Source organism: Monodelphis domestica, chromosome 5, assembly GCF_027887165.1.
Source record: "Monodelphis domestica isolate mMonDom1 chromosome 5, mMonDom1.pri, whole genome shotgun sequence".
Classification (NCBI taxonomy): Eukaryota; Metazoa; Chordata; class Mammalia; order Didelphimorphia; family Didelphidae; genus Monodelphis; species Monodelphis domestica.
In genome coordinates this window covers 285,454,723-285,473,046 of record NC_077231.1, presented here as the reverse complement: position 1 = coordinate 285,473,046, position 18,324 = coordinate 285,454,723, and the positions used below count along the sequence as shown (strand labels likewise).

At 38.8% G+C, this 18,324-nt stretch overlaps 1 protein-coding gene across 9 annotated transcripts in view; it reads left to right on the top strand.

The window, feature by feature from the left end:
• The window catches only part of DNAJC13 (DnaJ heat shock protein family (Hsp40) member C13), a 117,354-nt gene extending 104,350 nt beyond the window's left edge, over window positions 1-13,004 (top strand). For 7 of the 9 annotated variants that reach the window (XM_016426431.2, XM_056800240.1, XM_056800236.1 and 4 more), the window contains 5 exons: window positions 694-873; window positions 1,127-1,267; window positions 4,500-4,643; window positions 5,389-5,488; window positions 12,110-13,004. In XM_016426431.2, coding sequence (XP_016281917.1) covers window positions 694-873; window positions 1,127-1,267; window positions 4,500-4,643; window positions 5,389-5,488; window positions 12,110-12,207 — 663 coding nt within the window. In that variant the 3' untranslated portion in view covers window positions 12,208-13,004. Of the gene's footprint in view, window positions 1-693; window positions 874-1,126; window positions 1,268-4,499; window positions 4,644-5,388; window positions 5,489-10,910; window positions 11,020-12,109 lie in introns of those variants that run through there. The other 2 variants (XR_001625255.2, XR_008912467.1) reach the window with 2 other exon arrangements.
• Window positions 13,005-18,324: the final 5,320 nt, after the last annotated feature.

Here is an 18,324-nt window from a genome sequence, read left to right as displayed (position 1 = left end):
AACACCTTATGCAGTGACAATGTGATAGACAACTGTATCCAAATTAGCAACTTATATCATTGTAAAACCAACCAGGATGCCAAAGGACTAATGTTACTCCCAGCCTCCTGGTAGAGGTGATGAACTCGGAATGACAAATGAGACCTTTTTTTTTTTTTTGGACATGGCCATTGCAAGAATTTCTTTACTTGACTCTGTGTGTTTGTAATGGGTTTTGCTTTTAATAAAGGGAGCAAGGATCAGGGAGTGAAAAGATGTATTTTTGCTCATTGAAATATATATGTGTATATACACACATATATGTATATATATACAACACATACACAATTTTAAAAAAGAAAATAACCAGTAGGTTAGCTTTTCTCAGGCTATCAATGTCTCCTGACATGAGAATTGCTACAACACTTGTTGATTACTTCTAAACTAGCTGAAAACTTATACTTTAAAAAAATAACCTCTAGTGATAGTCCTCTACTTTAGCGAATAGTTGTTTAAGTGAAAGTGCATATTCTCTTATTCTCATATTCTCTTAAATATTAAAAATCAAAGAAATGGAAAAATATGCTTTTTGCCTTAGTTTTATGAATTGACTGTCTAATTTCATACTTTAGCTCTATGATCCTTAATTATAAATGTAAAATTATTAGCCTATTATTGTATGTTTGAAATTTTGCTTTTTTTTTTCCCCCCAAGGGAGAAACCCTGGAAACTCTAACAACAGCAGCAGTCTGTCTTTTCAGTGCACAGCCCCAGCTAGCAGATCAAATTCCACCACTGGGTCATCTGCCTAAAGTGATCCAAGCAATGAATCACAAGAACAATGCCGTCCCTAAGAGTGCCATTCGAGTCTTACATTCGCTCTCTGATAATGAGGTATTTTCCTTTTTGAGAGAGTCAGTTGTGTTAACATACAGTAGAGTTCAGTTAGTTGTAGTTCAAAGCGTTCCTCAAATTTGATCTGTCCTGGTAACATTTTAACCAGGTATGGAAAATTTACATTTAATATGATAGATTGAAATTGGTCTCTATATATCTGTTACACAATGTTCAAGTTTACTTTAATACCATATTCACTTATACAAGAGTAGGGTTTAATAATAATACAATTTCTCTTTTATGTGTATAGTTGTGTGTTCGTGCAATGGCATCTCTGGACACCATTGGTCCACTGATAAATGGAATGAAAAGGCGATCAGACACAGTTGGTCTAGCCTGTGAAGCAATTAATCGAATGTTTCAGAAGGAGCAAAGTGATTTAGTAGCCCAGGTAAACAGTTCTATTTGTATTGTAAAATTAGTTCCTAACAATTCTAGCTTAGTAGAGCAGTTTCCTATTGGTGCCTGTACATGTAGTCAATCCTTTTCTTATAAACAACTGACTTATAAAATAACCTTTATATTAGAAAAAGTTGTCCTTGGCCCACCCCTACCACTGCAAGGGAACCATTTTGGGTTGAAGGTGCACAGGTTTTAGAAAATTCATAAATTAAGAAAATAGAAGAAAAGTAGGGTGCATATAAAGAGAACTTGAGGGCCTATGGAGAGACTCCCAACTATCCTTGGCTTGACTTGGCATTAGCAACCTCTTTTCCTATTAGCAATTTTTTATTTTATCAGTCACATTGTCTTAAATTCTACCAGGGTTGTTAGTGTTTAGCACCTAGCTTTCCAGGAGAACAAATAAAAACATGTCCCCATAACCTGGCATATGGAAGTCATTTATGTATGTTTATATTTAATCTGCATTATTAATCCTTAATCACTTAAGCTTAGACAATACACAGAACAGTAACTTGAGCTCTGTTTTATAGTAGTGGTATAAATACTTTTTTTTTTTGGCCATAGAAATTGAATTTCTGAACCTACGAATTTCAGTTTGATGTCCTAAAAAGAACTGAATTAATGTTACTATCCTTTCTGTTTATAATATTGTCATCTCAATCCAGAATTTAACTGAATATAAAAACATGATTTCTGTATAGTAAATTGAACTGTAAAGGTAACCTGTGTGTGATTTTTAAATAAACACTAAAGTTTTTCATTCACCTTTTAATCTTAATAGCTTTTAATGTGAAGTTGAAGTTTAAAATATCAGCCTCAGGTATATTCACTTTTAAGCATTCTTTGCAGTGTTTTCTAATGATATAAGTAACATTTGCATTAATTTTTTATGACTTCAAGAGTTTTGAAAAGTTTAAGCTGACAGAGTACTTAAATCATAAAAATGAATGTTTTGAAAATGTCAAATAAAAATTCTGTGTGCACTAATGTAATTTCTAAGGTAATAAATTTTTGAGGTGTGACTCACACTGAAATATTGTAATCAGTTCAAAAGAGCCAGTTTACTCCTAATCTTTTAATGCCCAGTAGAAATACCTATACTTAGGGGATTGGAGTATTGATTAGATGTTAGGAAGTGCTCTGAACAGGACTCCTGGAAGAGCAATCTTGGGATGACGACCTCCAACAAAAGACCCATTTAAATGAGTCATTTTGAATTTTTGCCCATAGGAGTCTTCTTGACACTCTCTGATCCCCTACTCCCAGGATTTTAGCTAATGCTTTCTCTGTATTTCAGCTTTATGTACTAAATAGATTTCTATGACTTCTCAGAACTTACCCTATGTCTAGAATGTAAGGCTTTATTAGAATAAAGATTTGGCTTTCATCCCAATTCTAGGCATATTGTTATATTGATATTTTTGTCAACACTAGTCATTGTAACTTGACCAAAACCCACTTGCCACCACCTTCAGATCTTAGTGACATAAAGCAAAAAACCATCCATACCAAAAGGACAGTATTGTGCACTGTTTAGTCCCCTAGTTCTCAGTTATGAAAAGGGAGATATTTTATTATCTTTTCTCAGGTACCTGATTGGTTATTTAAATTGCTTACAGTTCAGCTTCCTAATATTTTTTTTCTCGTTTATGTTGTTGTCTTATGTATTGTTCTCTTGGTTCTTGCTTTTTTTACTCTTTATCAAGTCATTATTCTCGATCACACGTTTCTCTGAATTCTTAATTTGTCATTTCTTACTGCACAATAGTATTCAGTTATTCTATCATACTTTACTTTTCAGTTGCCTCAATCATGAGTCACCTCCTTTGTTTCCAATTTTTGGCTACTCCAAAGAGCTCTCTTTTGAGTATGTTGGTAGCTATTCAATCTGTTCTCTTTGACTTCTTTGGGGTATGTGCAGAGATCACAGACAGCTTATCTTGATGTGCCAGTTTTTCTAGAACCCCTCCAATTGGATTGTTATATTCTTTGTCATTTGCCAGATTGCCTAAGATGAAGGTTAACTACCTGAGTATGGTTTTGATTTGCATTTCTTCTACTATTGGTCATTTGGAACCTGTTCATTTATAGTTTGCAGTTCTTTTGCAAATGATATCTTCATATCCCTTGACCAATTATGTATTGAGGAATACTTTTGGTGTCACTTTCTTGCATATCTTGGATAGCAAACTTATTGATGATATTTGTTATAAGTATTTTCCCCACACAGAACAGTTCCTTTTCTGATTATGTCTTTATTAATTTTGTTCATGAAAGAGGTCTTTTTATTCATCAGCCAAAAGATACATTTAAGTTTAAAGCAAAGACATTTACTGAAGGTAGAACTAGACTGGGTCTTTGATTTAACCTGATGTATCTGAGACAGAGCTTGGACCAACCTGCCCCCATCATGCAAAAACTTTTTAATCTTGTAAAAACAAAGTTGTTTAATTTTTATTTTAATTGAATTCTCATATAATTTTTATTAATTTATATTTGGGTTACATACTCATTTCAAGTTCATTGCAGCTTGTGGTGTAAGATGTTGGTCTGTGTCTGATTTCTGCCAAATTGCTTTATAGATTTCCCAGCAGATGCTGTCAAAACAGCCCCATCTCCAAGTAATTTATATTTTGAATTTTATCAAATAACGTACTTAATGCTTTTAATTGCCTTAGTTCTTAAGTGGAACTCTTTTCATCTATGGAGATTTGCACTACTTCTCTATATAACTATCTTGTTGCCCCAGGCAATTGGGGTTAAGTGACATAGCTAGGATACATCTGAGGTCAGATTTGAACCCAGGACCTCTTGTCTTAATACCTGACTCCTTATCCACTGAGCCACCTAGCTGTACCCATCTTTTAAAAATCAGGGTTTTTGTTTTCTTTCTTTCTCTTTCCCCTCCCTCCTTCTCTCTCTGTCTGTCTGTCTCTGTCTCTCTTTCTCTCGCTCATATCTCTCTCGCTCGCTCTCTCTCTCTCTCTCTCTCTCTCTCTCTCTCTCTCTCTCTCTCTCTCTCTCTCTCTCTCTCTCTCTCTCACACACACACATCGAGGAGAATTTTAGTGTCTATTTAGGTGACTTAGTTGTTCTGTAATAGCCTAGCTGTTGGTTGCCATTTCCTCAGCTCTTAGAACCAAATGAAAATCCTCTGATTTCATGGTTTAACTTTAGCTAGAATCTTTTTTAAAAGTACATATTTCTGATACCCACAGGCCCTGAAAGCAGATTTGGTTCAGTATCTCTTAAAGTTGCTAGAGGGCACTGGCCTTGAAAATTTGGAAAGCCCAGCAGCCACGAAGGCTCAAATTGTTAAGGCCCTAAAATCGATGACCCGAAGCCTGCAGTATGGAGAACAGGTAAGTGTGTGGGTGCCTGGCTCCAAGGAGACTGTGGCCCTGGTTTGGAGGCTCAGGACAGATAGCTTTGGAATTTTTCTCTTTTTTGTAACTAGAGACTCAAGTGAATTGTCACAAGTGGGGCTAGAGAAGAGAATATGAATAAATAGTAATACACTTCTTTCCTAACTAACTAGCTGACAGGTCAGGCCAAGTTCACAGATCTTGGTGGAAGACCATTAGTGTTGTCATCTCTAGATAAATCTGGGTAGAGATCTCTGGATAAGGAAATTCCCTCATTCTGCCAGGAAGGTTCAGTAGGCTCTCCTTAGAAAAGTCTCTTGGACGTAGAGACATTAAGGTTACTTGTCCAGGAATTCACAGCCCATTTAGGGCAGAAGTGGAATTTGGGCCCAGCTCTGCCTGACTTTAAAGCCTTGTTCTCTAGCCAGAATGGCAATAGAAAAATTAGAATTTGTAGCTGCTACTTAATTACAATATACTATGTAGTTTGACTATCACACAGTAAGGGCACGTTTCAGTTTTTGTTTGCATTTTTCTTGTCCTGTAACTTTATATACTGGTTTAAAGAAGGTTCAGTTATTGGAGATTGTTATAGTCAGTGATTCCTCATAGTTTTTAATACACTATGATTTCATAGCTTTTCTCCATTAAAATTATATGGATTTAAAATGGACTAATTAGAACTTACCCTGGGACAGTTTTAATCAAAATAAAGTGATAAATGCCCTTTACGTTTCTGTAGGTAAATGAAATCCTGTCTCGTTCTTCCATTTGGAGCGCCTTCAAAGATCAGAAACATGATTTGTTCATTTCTGAGACACAAACAGCTGGATACCTCACAGGTCAGCAGTTTTGGACTTTATAGTAAACAAACAAGCAAAAACAACAAACCCCATGCTTCATCACTTGAATTAGGTCTCAAAAATATTTATAAAATCGTGTTTTGGGTCAGTCCTATACTGCCCAGCAACTCCCCTTATTGTAGGCAAGGATGCTTTCATGTAACCACTAAGGCTGAGAATTCGTCATTGTTTTTGTCAGCACATTACATTGTGAAAATACACAAGGGAAAATAGCATGTTTAGTAGAATATATATACTCTGGTCAGTTTGGGACTATTTATGTATAAAGTAGCACTTTTACACACCATGTTTCAAGTAAGAATATCAGGTTTTTTCCCCCTGAACTTCTTAGAAAAAAATGGCACAAAGAAACAATAGATACATCAAAAACATGAAGGTCTCTGTTATTAAGAACATGGACACAGTATCTAGATCTCTTGATATGAGAAAAACAAATAGTAACTTTAAATTTCCAGGGACTGGTTGGTGCTTTTCAAAGCTTTGTGATTTAGGCTCCTATTCAATGGAAAACCTAGATACCCAGAATGAGAATCACATTAGAGGACAGATTAAAGAGTTATTAGAAATGTCTGTTCTAAGATCATGTTACTATAGTCACTTGCTGATACCCTATTTTGTGGCGTTTGAAGATCATAATTTGTATTAAGAATTTGCTGAGTTTTCAAGGGAATTTATTTAAGAATGGGCTCTTCCTTCCATTGCATAAATGTGGTATGCAAAGATATGCATATTATTACTGTTGCTCTGATTCTCTCTACTCATATGGAAATGAATATTGAAACCACATCTTATTTCTTGCATTATGTGGAAATAAATCTACATGGGGCATTCAAATGCAAAAATTGGCCGAGCTGAATTAGCCAGTCCTTAAGAAGAGTCTGACAATGTAGTGTTGCATGTACTATTGGTTTTTACCATGGTATTTCCCAATTAAGTTTTAGCTATTGTCTATCTTCCAGTAATACAGATTTAGTGACTGTAGCAAAGAGACTGAGGAAATAAGCACTTTAGAAAAATGTTTCATGAGTGCAATTTTTCCTTTTGTTGAACTTGCTACTTTTTCCCTCCACCATTAACACTCTTTAATACATTTTTATTTTGTAAGGCAAAGTGTGAATGTTAATATATTTGGGATTCTTTAAGAGTAGAGTGCTTTGATTGTCAGCCTATAATTCTCTTTAACAGATATGTTAAGTATCTGTTGTGTATTGGGAACCAAGAGGTTCAGAAATAGAAACATTAAATGTGTGGGCCCTGCCCTAATGAACTTGTCTGGTAGACAGAGGCACGCCTCTATACTCACTTCATTTGAGTATCCTTTCTGGTCTTCTAAGGACAGAAGTTCTTAGAATGTATAGATTTAAAGCTACCAAATCAGTTTAAACATCTATCTGCAGCTCAATAGTAATCATATTTTCTAAACAAGATTTTTGAGATGGTAGCAGAGGTGGGGAGATCTGCTTCAACTCTCTATGTACTACCGAATTGAAAGACCTTATATAACAATAACACTTCTTTGGGAGAATACAGAATGCTACTTTAGCATACTGACAATGTTTTTTCTTGGCTGTAGAGGACTTAAGGACTTCCTAATGACTCTATCCATACTTGGTAGACACTAGGAAAGGAGACCACCCCCAATATGCACATGCTACACCACTGATGGCAGTTCCTTTGTTCTTTCACAGATGGTCTACATGCTAGGCAGAATCCTAAGGGACAGAACATTGGGGTAGTCAAAGCTAAAGTTAGGAGTCTGAGACAACCCACTGGTATAAGCCAAGAGTTGGTCCTCAATTGGTGTCCCATTGCCCTTTTTTCCTTAGCCCCTGAGGTTAACCTACCTGTTGCTTTCTCATACCACTGTTGGTTGGTTCTGATCAGGGTTTCTCTCTTCTCCATACTTCATTATTTTGTATCCCATCCTTGAAATCAATATACAACTGAACATTTTTATTGGTAGTAATCAAAACAAATATAGGGGTGTCCCTATGTCTAAGTGACCCATGTCAAGACAAAGCTCCACCCAGTACAGCCTTGTAGGACTGTCAGTAGGTAGCTCACCAGATTGCTGGATTATGAGGCTATGGACTGGACACTCAGCTCCATCACTCAGGAATGAGGTCTTGTCAGGCATGTTCTTTCCATGAGACAGAAGTTTAAACTTTGAAAGATAAACTGGACAGCAAGTCTACCCTCTTTGAAGGTACTTCACACCGGTGAAGTAACCTGATCCTTTAGGTTAGGTTACATGGCCTCTATTTTTGGCTTGTTCATTGTTTTCTACTTGGATGTTCAATTTTCCCATCACTATACCATCTGCCATGGGTTTGGCAGCAGAGTGGACAATACTTAAAATGAAACATAAAAGCCCCTGAACAGAAATGCTTGTTGACATGAGATTTTGTTAACTTGAAATTTAGAACCTTAGATTGAAATGGAGTTTGTTGCAGCTGAAAGTGCTAAGAGGGATTAAGTCAAAGAAGAAAGTAGTGTTTATGATTAAATTCATTTCAAGAATGAAATAATTCTCTCTGTGAAGTGGATACACTGCTAGATTCTGAAGACAAACCAAAACAGTCTTTACCCTCCTGGAAGATGCTGATGACAGAGAAAAGGCATTTTGTTGACTTACATGTCAACATGTGTTGGGGAGCATATGAGAAGTGAGTTGAGGTAGGATTAGACTTGAACATAGGGAAGTTTGTTCCCAAAAGGGAAGAGAACTATAATAAGAGAATGAATTGTGGGATCTCCCTGGCCTTTTTTCTTGTCTCCTGGAAGTTTCTAAGTGGCTTCTTTGGGGAAGTATTTTGAGGAATTTTATTGGTGATGGGAGAAGAATATGGAAGGGTGGGCACCTGCTACTTCTTGGTGTCAGGAAACAGTTAGAAAAAGGCTAGCACCCTTCCACCTTCTCCTTTTTAGACCATGTGGGTAAGGCTGGAGAAAGCACCTGTTCAGAAACAGGCATTGTAGAGAATTATAACAAGATTAACAAGAAGTAACTGTTTGGCCATTCCTTCCAACTTTCCCCTTCACCCCCAAGAAATCAGCTTTACTCTGCCCACAATTCCTGTTGGAAAATAGCCAAAAAATACTTAAATCTGTTTCATGATACAGCAGCCTTTTTTTTGTCCTGGGATGTGAATGCCTTAGATTTCCAAAGCACTTTCATATTGTGGATATGTGAGGTGAATGTGAGCCCTTTGAGAACAAGGTTGTGTTTGTAGCCTCTGAAGATCACAGGGTGCCCTGCACAGAGTAGTGGATGTTTAATAAGAACTCATTGGTGTCCTATTCAAAGTTGTATAACAAATGTTTCCAAGCACCTAAGCATTGAAAGATAAGAGCAAAAGAGCAATAGGAGAGGAGACTGAACTGCGGGGAGACTTCAGAAGAGAGTAGAATTGTGCACATCCCAAGGGACAGATCTTAGAAGTACTGAGTGAAGTGTCATGTGCAGCATCAAGTTCATAGTCATTGACCATTAATGACAGGCGTGAGGATAGGTTACGAGGGAAGCTGGATGGCTCAGTGGATTGGGAGTCAGGACCTTAGGTAGGAAGTCCTGGGCTCAAATGTGGCCTCAGACACTTCTTAGCTGTGTGACCCTGAGGAAGCTTAGAATCAATACTTGGTATCAATTAGCACTGGTTTCTATTAGTGTTGGCACTTAGTATTGATTCTAAAACAGAAGGGAAGAGTTGAGAAAAAAGAATAGTTAAAGAACTTGTAGCAATGAAAGGATTGACCTTTCTCCAAGCCATTTCCTTCCCTGTGGTTGCTTTGCTTGAATGGTGTCAGTGATAACTAAATGGCATCCATAGCTTGCTTTCCCAAAGTACTTCCTGTGCTTGCCTCTGATAACAGTATTTTTCCAAGTGAGCTCCAGGCAGGACTTTTACTTTTTCCCTAGCAAGATCCTCTGTGACAGTGAACCTACATTGACCTTTTATGTGGTTTTCAGTCCTGGGTTCTGACAGCCTGTGCTCTTTCCATAGACATGCCCAGCACATTTCATTTGCGCAAGCAGATACGGATTTTTATTTTTCATAAGATGAATATGTAGTAAAACCTCAATTGCATCTAGAGAATTTTAAGATGTGAACATGTTGAAACCTCAATTATAAAATAACATTTTTATTCATCAAGGAAATTTAAACTTAATATTTTAAATTAACAATATTTTACTTAAATTAACAATTTAAAAAATTAAGCACAAGATATATTTTTTTAAGGCATTAGGATGTGCCAGACTCTTCAGCATAACCTATACATATCCCTTAGCTGTCATTTCAGCTTCCATTTGTGGAGCCTTTTGACCTTGACAAAGCTCTTTCCTCCAAAAACCTTGTGAAACAGGCAGTGTGGATATTGTCACCCTTCTGTAGTAAAGGCTTTAGAGTCTGAGCTTTCCAGAGGGGTAAGTGACTTGCTTGAATAACAACTCCTAAGTCTTCAAGGTAGGGTTGGAACCTTGATATCCCCAGCTGTGTCCCTATGAATGTGTATCATCCTCACTTTGTATTTATATCTTCAGGAGTCTCCGATATTTAATAAATGCTCATCAGCAGTTTTATTTTGAAGTAGCTTGAGTACAAAAAGAACAGCAGACTAGAACTTCCCATCACAAGATGAACTTTTAGAGATCTCTTCTGGGTTTCAGATGTTTGGAGTTAATGCCTAGTTTATTAAAGTCCCCGAATGATGTTCAAGTCCCAGCATAGTGGCCTGGTAGTATGAAACTTAGCAGTATGCCGTTTTCTGAACATATAGGGGCATGACTGTGGATTTGGGGGTGGTGACATCTCTTCCAGTGATAGCCTCCGAGATAGTGCTAACATTTTACATGCTGAAATCTTAAATTCTTAAGTAGTCTACCTGTCATTTGAGGATGATTACCGGTCTGGCTGCAGTAAATTGCTTTAAAATGTAGTGTCTTTGCCTTGAGATTCCATTGTCAGAGATGATTCATTGACTTGTTAGTGGTTTCTGTGAGCAGTCTGTGGAAGGCAGAGGACAAGGCCAGGAAAGTCAGTGTACACCCCATTTTTTACAGCTATTTATTGTGCCTCCTAGTTGCCTTTTAAAAATGAATTTCAGCTTCTTCACAAGCCTGCAATAGTGATAAATTATTGGCTCCTGCTCACTTCTCTTCCCCAAGTATTCTGGGCCCAGGCTCCTCCCTCTGTGGCAGCACACAGATGGGAACAGTTGGGGGGGAGGGGGCAGTGTCCACCTGGGCCGCAGTGCTCGTTCTCTGTAGAAGCACACACCAAACAAGAAGCCAGCAGTCCTCATTACAGCCCTGCCTTGTCCTGCCTTGATCCTCAGCCTTCATCAAACTGCCCTGCTGTCTGCACTGCCCTTGCTTCTTATATCTCTCTTTTCCCTTCAGGTGTCTCTCCTTCCCTTCTCACTGGCAGCAGTCCCCTTCATCTCAGAAGTGGGCTTTAGATCTGCTCTGCCAGGCAGCTTGCTAACCTCTGTGTAGCTCTCTGAAGCAGGTAGATACCATTTTGCTAAGTGCATGTCGCTTCCACTGCATTTCTGGCCCCGACCCTTCAAATGCTCCTCAGCTCTTTGCCTTTGTGTCCTATAGTTTGATCTCGAAGTACTGCTTAATAATCACCAGAGCACTTCTCACAGACAGCATTACAGTGTATTTTACTATGCTGGTTTTGAGTGTGTAAAAGAATACACAGCTAGAATAAGGGAGAATGAAACCATTTTGTGTTTCAGAAAAAAAGAAACTTTGAGAAGTGTTTGCTTCAACATACTTCTGTATTCAGGACCAATGAATACTGTCACACCAGATGGCTTAGAGGTCAAGGAATCTATACCAAGCCCTGACCTTTCCAGTGGAACTTCTAAACTCTGTAGAAATTTTCCCAGCTGTCCATTGGTCTGCCCCCCCCCCCCACACACACACACATCCTGACGGGAATTTGTACCTGGCTTATGGCATGATTGCATATGTGCCTGAGGATGCTCAATGGTAATTCTGATGGTTTTTCCCTTCACTTAGGGCTTTTATGTCTATAGAATCCTAATTTTCAAAGGAGAACTGTCTTCTATCCCCATTTTAATTATTAGCCCTACTTAGGGCATTATTCATTTGCAGTTTGTATAATACCCTTCCACTGATTCAATGTTGATTATAAAAATATCTTTATTAGGAAACTGGTTACTATATGCCCTCATTGTTTCCATTTGACATTTTTTTCCTCTTTCCCTACCCAGTATTTTCAGAAGCTCAGCTTCCAGAAAAAGGGATAGGGGCAGGTTCAGAGTTATTTCTTTCCTGTCTTGTTTCTATCCCCTAACCAACACACACTGGGGATAGTGAACTTTTTAATTTTGCAATATTTGTTCTTTAGCAATAATGGCTTATTATGGGTAGGCATTATCAAAGACTTAGGAGTCATTTTTTAAAAGCTAAATAATCAAATTATTCTGAATTCCAATAAACCTTTAGGTTTTACATGATAGAACACTTAACTGAGTTCATAACATTTGCAAACTGTCTTGTAAAGAATGTTTCCATTGGCTAATACAGTGTTTAGAAAATTGACATTTTCTTTTTCTTTTAACTAGGACCTGGAGTTGCTGGCTACCTTACTGCAGGGGCATCACCAACAGTACTATCTAGTATGCCACCTCCAGTAGACCATGAAGTGGGCGATATTGGCTAAGAGACTCAAACTATTCATGAATTACAAAAAATGCAGAAAGGCCAGTGATGAGAACCACATTCCTCCATCTGATACATTGAAGCAAACTCCTAACTGCCTTTCTGCTTCTTTCATGACAGTGTTATCCCTTTTTCTATAAATATATTTTTATTTAGGAGAAAAGTCAGTGATTCTAATTGTATCACGCTGTAACATAAGAAAGCACTCTGTGGATCAACCTAAATGGGTACACAAGAATATTTTTTTTCTTGCTGTACAAAAGCACATTTTGTTCCTTCGTATCTGTTTACAAGACTGTGAATCAAAAAGACAAACCTTTTTCCCAAGTTTTTATATATATTTTTTTTAATTAGTAGCTGTGGTATTGAACTGCAGTCTACAGGAATTGGGCTAAATCACTTGTTCCCATAAAAGGGTCTTTCCTTCTGCACCAAGTCTGATGTGATATTCTTCTCTTCATCCAGCATTATTAGGTTCTGTCTCTGTACCAGTTCACTGATGTCCTTGATCATTAACGTTATGTTCCCAAGAGCTCACAGTAAACGTGTTTGTTGTGTACCTGGCTTTACCAAATTAATGAACAAGGATGAGCTTATGCAAAAAAAAAAAAGAAAAGACAAAACAAAAACCAGCCCTGACGTTGTCGACACGTTATATAAGAGCCTGGTGGGATTGTGAAATGTTCCCTCTGTTACCCCGCATAGAAAGCTTTCTATATTGAATGTACATTATACAGATCATTCAGATGTGTACATAAAATTTTAAAAATAAAGGGAATTGATGCCTTGTTGATGAGACAGATGTGTTCTCACTTAATCTCTTCCTTTCAGTGCCATTATCTACCAAACAGACTTTAAACTGCACTGTCCTAAATGGAATGGTGGTATAAGGAATTAAATTAAGGGTTAGACTAAATGTATGAGAATTTTAAGATAATACTGTGGTCGCCAATTTTAAAATTAATACAGCCCAAGTCAAAATGACTTTCAGTACCTTTATTTACAAAGAGGTGGAACAAGTGAAAGAGAAATGTGAAAGAGGGTAAAGTAAGAAGTCTAGCTTATCACCCTAAATGTTGCTCTGCTTCCCAGCTCAATCCACACAGGGCTCATTAACCCTCAGCCAAAGGACTTGGTGGTGAATTAAACAAGGCTTCAACCCACATGGCCTCCTCCAAGAAGGGGAGGCCTCTCCAGAACTAATCTCTCCAGAAGCCAGGAAAGGAAGGTCAACTTTTCGCTCACCAGGAGAAGCTCCAAAGGGAGAAGGTCCAGGAGCAGTCTTACCAGAAGCAGTCCAAGAGCCACAGTCCTAGTCCAAGCTCCTCCAATCCCAAGATTCAGGATGAAGACCTCTTGGACAGGAAGTTCATCATCTTTTATAGTCCCTTTTATTCATCACTTCCTGTCACTTCCTCCACTTTATGACACCAATTGCAGTCTTAATTTGCTTAGCACTGCCCAGTGAGTCAGTGTTTGTAGAGGGTGTAAACTCTTATCAAAGTATTCACAAGTTTCTGATTGGTTGAGTTGAAAGGGTGGAACTCTCTGACTTGCAAACTCCCCCACCTAGTGCCAAGTAGATGTGTTCAAGCTTTGGTTGATTAATAAAAAAATAGGCAAGGGGAGAGTCAATCCCATTTTCACAGTGGTAAAACATGACATTTGCTTCAGACTTAGCACTTCCTTTGTAAAGATGCACTTGATGTAGCAAAGGACTGAACTCAGATTTCAGAGATGTCATCAGTTGTGCTTATCAACCATAATTGACACCAGGAAACCCTAAAGGATCCCAACCTGGTTCATTTTATTTCAATATTCAAGGACTTTCTGGAGTTTGACAAATGGTCATCCTGTAATGTTCACAGATCTACTTTGTCTTGCCAATAGTTTGGAAGAATGCCGCTCTGGCCCCATGGACCATCTATGGTGTAATCACAAGTGCCAGATGGAAACCATTTTTTCAAGCTACACACAAAACCTAGAATATGGGAATTCTTTGAAAAATGTTTAGTGAAAGTTGAAAGAATGACAGTTGAAAGAAGATCATGTAGTTCAAACTCAATGACAAAAGACATAATCTAAAATCTGGCTCTTGAAGTTAGGAAAGCACCCTTTTCTCCCACCCCTTACTTTGAAATTAAAAACCAGTTGTAATTCTTGATAATTACTAAGATAAAGTATTTTAATTTGCAAATGAGGATTACTTGCAAGAAACCCAGATATTTAGCCATGCTCTATAGAAAGGTAGTAAATAACCTTTTCTGTAGTTTGCAAAATACTGTCACATGCAGTATCTTATATGATAAGGTAAATAACTAGTTTGTGTACAAAGAAATCTCCAAAGAATATGGTGGCAAAGAATCAGCCTTTGATTCAAGAAGGTTCTGGCAGAAACTTGAGCTGGGTAAGTCAAAGACTGTTGTAACACTGGAACTTGTTAAGATGGTGCTTGCCGAGCATAACAATGTGAGCCCACCTTTTCATCTTGACAACTTCTAAATCGTGAGGGGATCAGAAGAAACGGTTCTCCATTCTGCTGATTCACACAAAAGGAATAGATTTTTTTAATGACCAGATGATGTCTGGCAACCATGAAACTGTAAGAGATGTTTAATCTTGTTTAGAGGGAGGTTTTACAGTAATGACAAAAGTCATGCCTGAGAAACTCAGCCATGTTTTTAGTGGAAATGTGGTATGCTGGGAAAAGCACCAAATTGAGAAAACGGGCATGAATTTGAGACTAGGTTTCCCTACTAACCAACTGCATAATTGGCCATGTCTGAGCTTCACTTTCCCCTTCTGTAAAATAGGGATTTGGCCTGTTTGGTCTCTAAAATGTCTCCTAAATTTAGTTTTCCAAATCTTACCTCTTTGGACATCATCTGTGTCCTTACAATTGTGTATTAAGCGTGGATGTATAATACGCTTGTCTTATTCTCTTATTGCTAGCTTATTTAAGGTAAAGAAATTAGTTATGAGGCTTTTCCTTCCCGTGTTTGCATCTTCACTAATACATTGTGCCTAAAAGGCACTTAATATTTGAATAATACTTTTAAATTTTGAAAAGAATTTAGGTTAAATTAGTATTTAATAGAGATTTCTGAATATATCAAAGTTTGTAGAGTTTTTTAAGAATGGATGATGAAAAAGGAAAAGGAAATAGAATTGATTCTTCCAGTTACAAAGAGGTATTAGCTAGTTTTTTGCAGAACTACATAAATGCCAATAGAGATTACTAGCTTTAATCTTCCCCTTTTCGACTGTTTGTGATGTCTTCTTGAAGAATATTGGCATCTTCAAACTAGTGACATAGTCTGTTGTTAGTCACCAGGGAGCCTGGTGGGAGTTGGAAAGATAGTTGGGAGAGGATATATCCAAGAGGATTAGCAGGAGATGCTCATTAGGATGGATGGAGCAATGCCTAAACCCCGAGGAAAGAAAGAAGTGAAAGGAATTGCATCACTCCCATTCAGCCAAAGAGTAAGGATTGAGGGTTTGCCATTGGAGTCTGCCCTGAAATGTCCTCCTGCTGTATGTTGGCCTCCATAATTCCTCAAAGCTGGGTCTGATACATCTGCTGGCAAGCTCTAAATGATAGGAATGGATGCTAAGTGGAAAAGCCTATATCTTATAGAGTGGTAAGAGGGAGAACCAATGGTCTAGACCAGTGTTGGCAAAGTACTGGCACCCTTGTCTCCTCCGGGAGCTGCTCATTCACAGCAGCCAAGGACGTTTTTTGCATTCCCTGTCCCCAAAGCAAGCACGTTCTCCCTGGGGCTCACAGACAGCTTGAATTTGCCCTCTGGGCCCTCGAAATCAAAGGTGTTCAAAGTCTAGGGCCTGGGTGGGACCTCCTGGAGGATGGTAGCCATGTTCTGGAACAGCCAAGAATTCTTTCCTGATTTTAGAGTACTTTACCCTCTGGGATGATTGTCTAGATCCAGAATAACTTTAGGCCCCTGGGGATAATAATGAAAACCCCTAAATGGTACCTGCTGCAAGTGAACCCCATATAAGAGCTTAATAAATGTTTATTTCAAGGGCACCTGGGTGGCTCCGTGGATTGAGAGCCAGGCCTAGAGCTGGGAGGTCCTGGTTTCAAATATGGTCTCAGACACTTATAGCTGTGTGACCCTGGGCAAGTCATTTAACCCCCATACGGTATTGGCTCCAAATCAGAAGGTAAGGGTTTTAAATAAATGTTTCTTTCAATCAGTTGATAAACATTTTTTAAGCTTACTGTGCTAAGTCCTGGAGATACAAAAAGAGGAATAAGACTCTGCCTTCAAGGAGTTACCAGTCTAAGAGGGGAGACAAACAAATATATTCAAAGCATGCTACTATGTACAGGATAATAGGAAATAATAGAGGGAAGACCCTGATGTTAAGAGGGGTTCCTTTAGAAGGTGAGATTTTAGTTGGGACTTGGAGGATGCCAGGGAGGTCAGTAGTTGGATTAGTGAAGAGAGAATGTTCTAACTGAGAGGGCAGATGGAGAAAATGTCCAAAATCAAGAGATGGAAGGGCTTGTTCGAGGAGCAATCATAAAGCTGACATTAGCTCAAAGAGTTCTGGTCCAGATCAGGAAGTGGGGTACAAGAAGACTAAACAGGTAGGAAGGGGCCAGATTATGAAGGGCTTTGAATGCCAAACAGAGCATTTTGTATTTAATCCTGGAGGTGACAGGGAGCCACTGGAGTGCGAATATGGGAGATATCAGTGCCTGTATTTCAGGAAAGTCATTTGGATGGCTGAATGAAGAATGGATGGGAGAGACTTGAAGAAGACAGACTCTGCAGCTGTTGGTCCTGTACCAGGGAATAGCAGGGTCGGGAGAGAAGGGAACCTATTCAAGAGATGCTGAAAAGACAGACCTTGGCTACAGTTTGGATTGAGGGGGTGGGAGAGATTGTGAGGAATCCAGGATGTGAGCTTGAGGTCCTGGGATGATGGTTTTGCCCCCTATTGTGATGGGATGGGAGAGGAAGTTTGGGGGGAAGATCACAATTTCTGTTTTGGCTATATTGAGCCTAAGATGCCTTCTAGTCTGAAGTATCTATGAGGCAATTGAAGATATGATCCTGGAAAGTTAGCTGAGTTTGGGGCAGGAAAAGTAGATTTGAGACTCAGCAGAGATGGTAATAAAGACCATGGAAACAGATGAGTGCATCAAGTGAAGGAGTAAAGAGGGAGAAGAGAAGGCCCAGGACAGAACCTTGAGGGACACCATGGTTAGATTTGGGTGATCATGAGGAGGAGCCCTCAGAGGGATCCATGGTCACTGGAGAGAGCAGTGTCACTGGAATGTTAAAGTCAAAAGCCAAATTGGGAGAGGTGAAAAAGCCCTTAGTTAAGATCACTTCATCATTTGAGGTAGGGGTGAAAGAGAAAAGAGTGACAGAAGGCACCAACTGACAGGAGACAGAGAAGAGGGGCCTCAAAGCCAGTGACCTCAACTTTCTTTGCAAAATATGAGAAGGTTCTCAGCTAGAAGAGCTGGGAGCTTTGGGGGGAATGAAAAGTTTTGGAAGAGTCTCAGTGGAGGGTGGGGTAATAAATGGGCAATCTGTGTTAAACTATTACTGGTTATGGTAACTGGTATATACTCTGGCTTGTGACTAGAGAGCAGCTGGTAGGGGACACCCTGAGGATGTCTTAGTTACAATGGAGATAGATACTGAGAGAGAGAGAGATGCTGCTACAGGGGAATGCTCTGGGGTTTGCCTACTGATCTCTACTGATGACTAATGAATGGATCAATATTTTCCTAACCTCCTCCTACCCTCTTTCTCCCTCCCTCCCTTAACCACCCACTTTCTTGAAGCCTTTGGCTTCCTCCCTCCCCCCTGAGTGGGCTAGGAAGATACTCTTTTCTTTCTCAGGTAAGGGGTTTATTGGGAAACAAAAGGATGGGAAACTGAGGAAAGAGGGATGAGAGTTTTCCTAATCTATAGTAAAAATTTGAGGGTTTGGGAAATCAGTCCAGTAACAACTGTGACAGAGGGACAATTAGAGAGATGGAGGACAACTGTTTAAAATCTTTCTTCTTCACAAAGCCACCAATGTCTCTCAGCTTAACTCCAGAAGCCCCCCTCAAGGGTCCTTCAGCCTGGGA